This window comes from Ochlerotatus camptorhynchus, unplaced genomic scaffold (genome assembly GCF_037179485.1).
Source record: "Ochlerotatus camptorhynchus isolate MF236.1 unplaced genomic scaffold, CSIRO-AGI_Acam_v1.1 ptg000196l, whole genome shotgun sequence".
Lineage (NCBI taxonomy): Eukaryota > Metazoa > Arthropoda > Insecta > Diptera > Culicidae > Ochlerotatus > Ochlerotatus camptorhynchus.
This window is the reverse complement of record NW_027040686.1, coordinates 6,037,739-6,039,270: the sequence shown is the minus strand read 5'-3', so window position 1 is coordinate 6,039,270 and position 1,532 is coordinate 6,037,739. Positions and strand designations below refer to the sequence as shown.

Genomic DNA, 1,532 nt, shown 5'->3' with positions numbered 1-1,532 from the left:
TCGAGTTGCGACGGCAAATGTCCCGGAAGGTCAACAGGTACCTGGTAGCGTTTCAGTGCGTAACTACGCTCAACAGTTGCATCTGGGCTCTAACCAGTGGACTGCATGAAGACATTTTCAAAATTCCCTTCCCCATGGATGGATTGCCGGATGTGCTGAAACAAGCTGTAGATCTAGGCTTTGCGATACTTCTGATCCCTTGGTGCTTTACAATTTGGCACAGCACGACATTGTTCGTTCCCATGTTGAGCATTTTGCACACGGAGCTGGCGATAATCGTTGGCCAGTTTGATGGTCTATTTGAAAAAGTTGTCGCCAATTACGCTCTGGAGCCGAACGATCTGGATCGAGTGTCGACGATTCAGCGGTCACGTTTCTGGGCCGAGCTGGATATGACATTCAAAACTGCCATTTCTCATCATTCCGCGTTCATCAGGTATGCAAATTTTTCAGAATCACTCACAACTTCTAGAATCCGGATGTAGAAGTTTTTTTAATTTCTATTTACAGTAACCTACAGCTACTCAGAAACATATCCAGCCTCAACTTCTTCATATTTCTTTGCTCCAGTGCGTTGGTCATAACATTCAACATATTCCCTTCTATCACATATCCCTCGCTTGAGCATCTGCCTTTGCTACTGTTGGCCCTCCAGTATGTCACCGAAGCCTATCTCTGCTGCACCATGTTTGACAATTTGGAAAATGAGGTAAAGCCCTTGCTTGACACTTACCCAGTTAGATAACACCGATCACTTACAGAACAATCGTATCGCCAATCACGTGTACGTCATCGATTGGCTGTATTCCGTGGGCAAAAGCAGCAAATTGGATCAAGCCCACTGCAAATCGATTCTACAGAATGCGCTCATACTGAACCGACAGATTAATGCAGGTCTCGCCATCCAGGCTGGAGGGATTTTTCCACTTAAACTGATGACGTTTACACAAATGATAAAATCTGTCTATTCACTGCTGACAATGATGGTGCAATCGGTGGCCTAGTGAATGAATTCGTTTGTTCTGTGATTCCTGATGATGATGGTTCCGCCACTTAGCCCTACAAATAATAGTTTAATGAAAATAACTCTTTCAGTTTTGGTAAATTATTAACTGATTCTTCTACAGATATGTCTCCAACACCTTTTGCATACTTTTACTTTCAGCGCCGTCAGAATCCTCAAAGAAGTTCATGGCATCATTCAAGAAGCTTAAAAGTAGTGCTGCGTGCGTTCAACAATGTCAATCGCTATTAAAGGGTGTCCACGATGAAATTACCACACACAAAATTGATTCGCAAAATTCGAGTTTTCATCCGATTGCCATCAAATTTTCAGGGATTGAGAAATAACTATTAAACTTCATTTTACCATTTTACTCGTATTTTATTTACAGTCCATACGCAAATGCCCGCACCTTGGCCTTAACCCCGGCCATAAGATTCTGCACAACCTGTGAATCAACCGTTTTTTGCATGTAAACCCATACTTTCTTCAGTTCCTCGACTGTCTTCACTACCTTAGGTCGTTTAAG

The 1,532-nt window shown here is 42.8% G+C and overlaps 1 protein-coding gene across 1 annotated transcript; it reads left to right on the top strand.

The window, feature by feature from the left end:
* Positions 1 to 5: 5 nt before the first annotated feature.
* LOC135702693 (uncharacterized) lies at positions 6 to 1,004 on the top strand (the record flags this gene model as incomplete). Its single annotated transcript, XM_065223718.1, has 3 exons — positions 6 to 436; positions 511 to 709; positions 762 to 1,004. Coding segments are annotated over 3 exons (873 nt in total), but the record flags the coding sequence as incomplete, so codon positions are not given.
* Between the last annotated feature and the right edge of the window lie 528 nt (positions 1,005 to 1,532).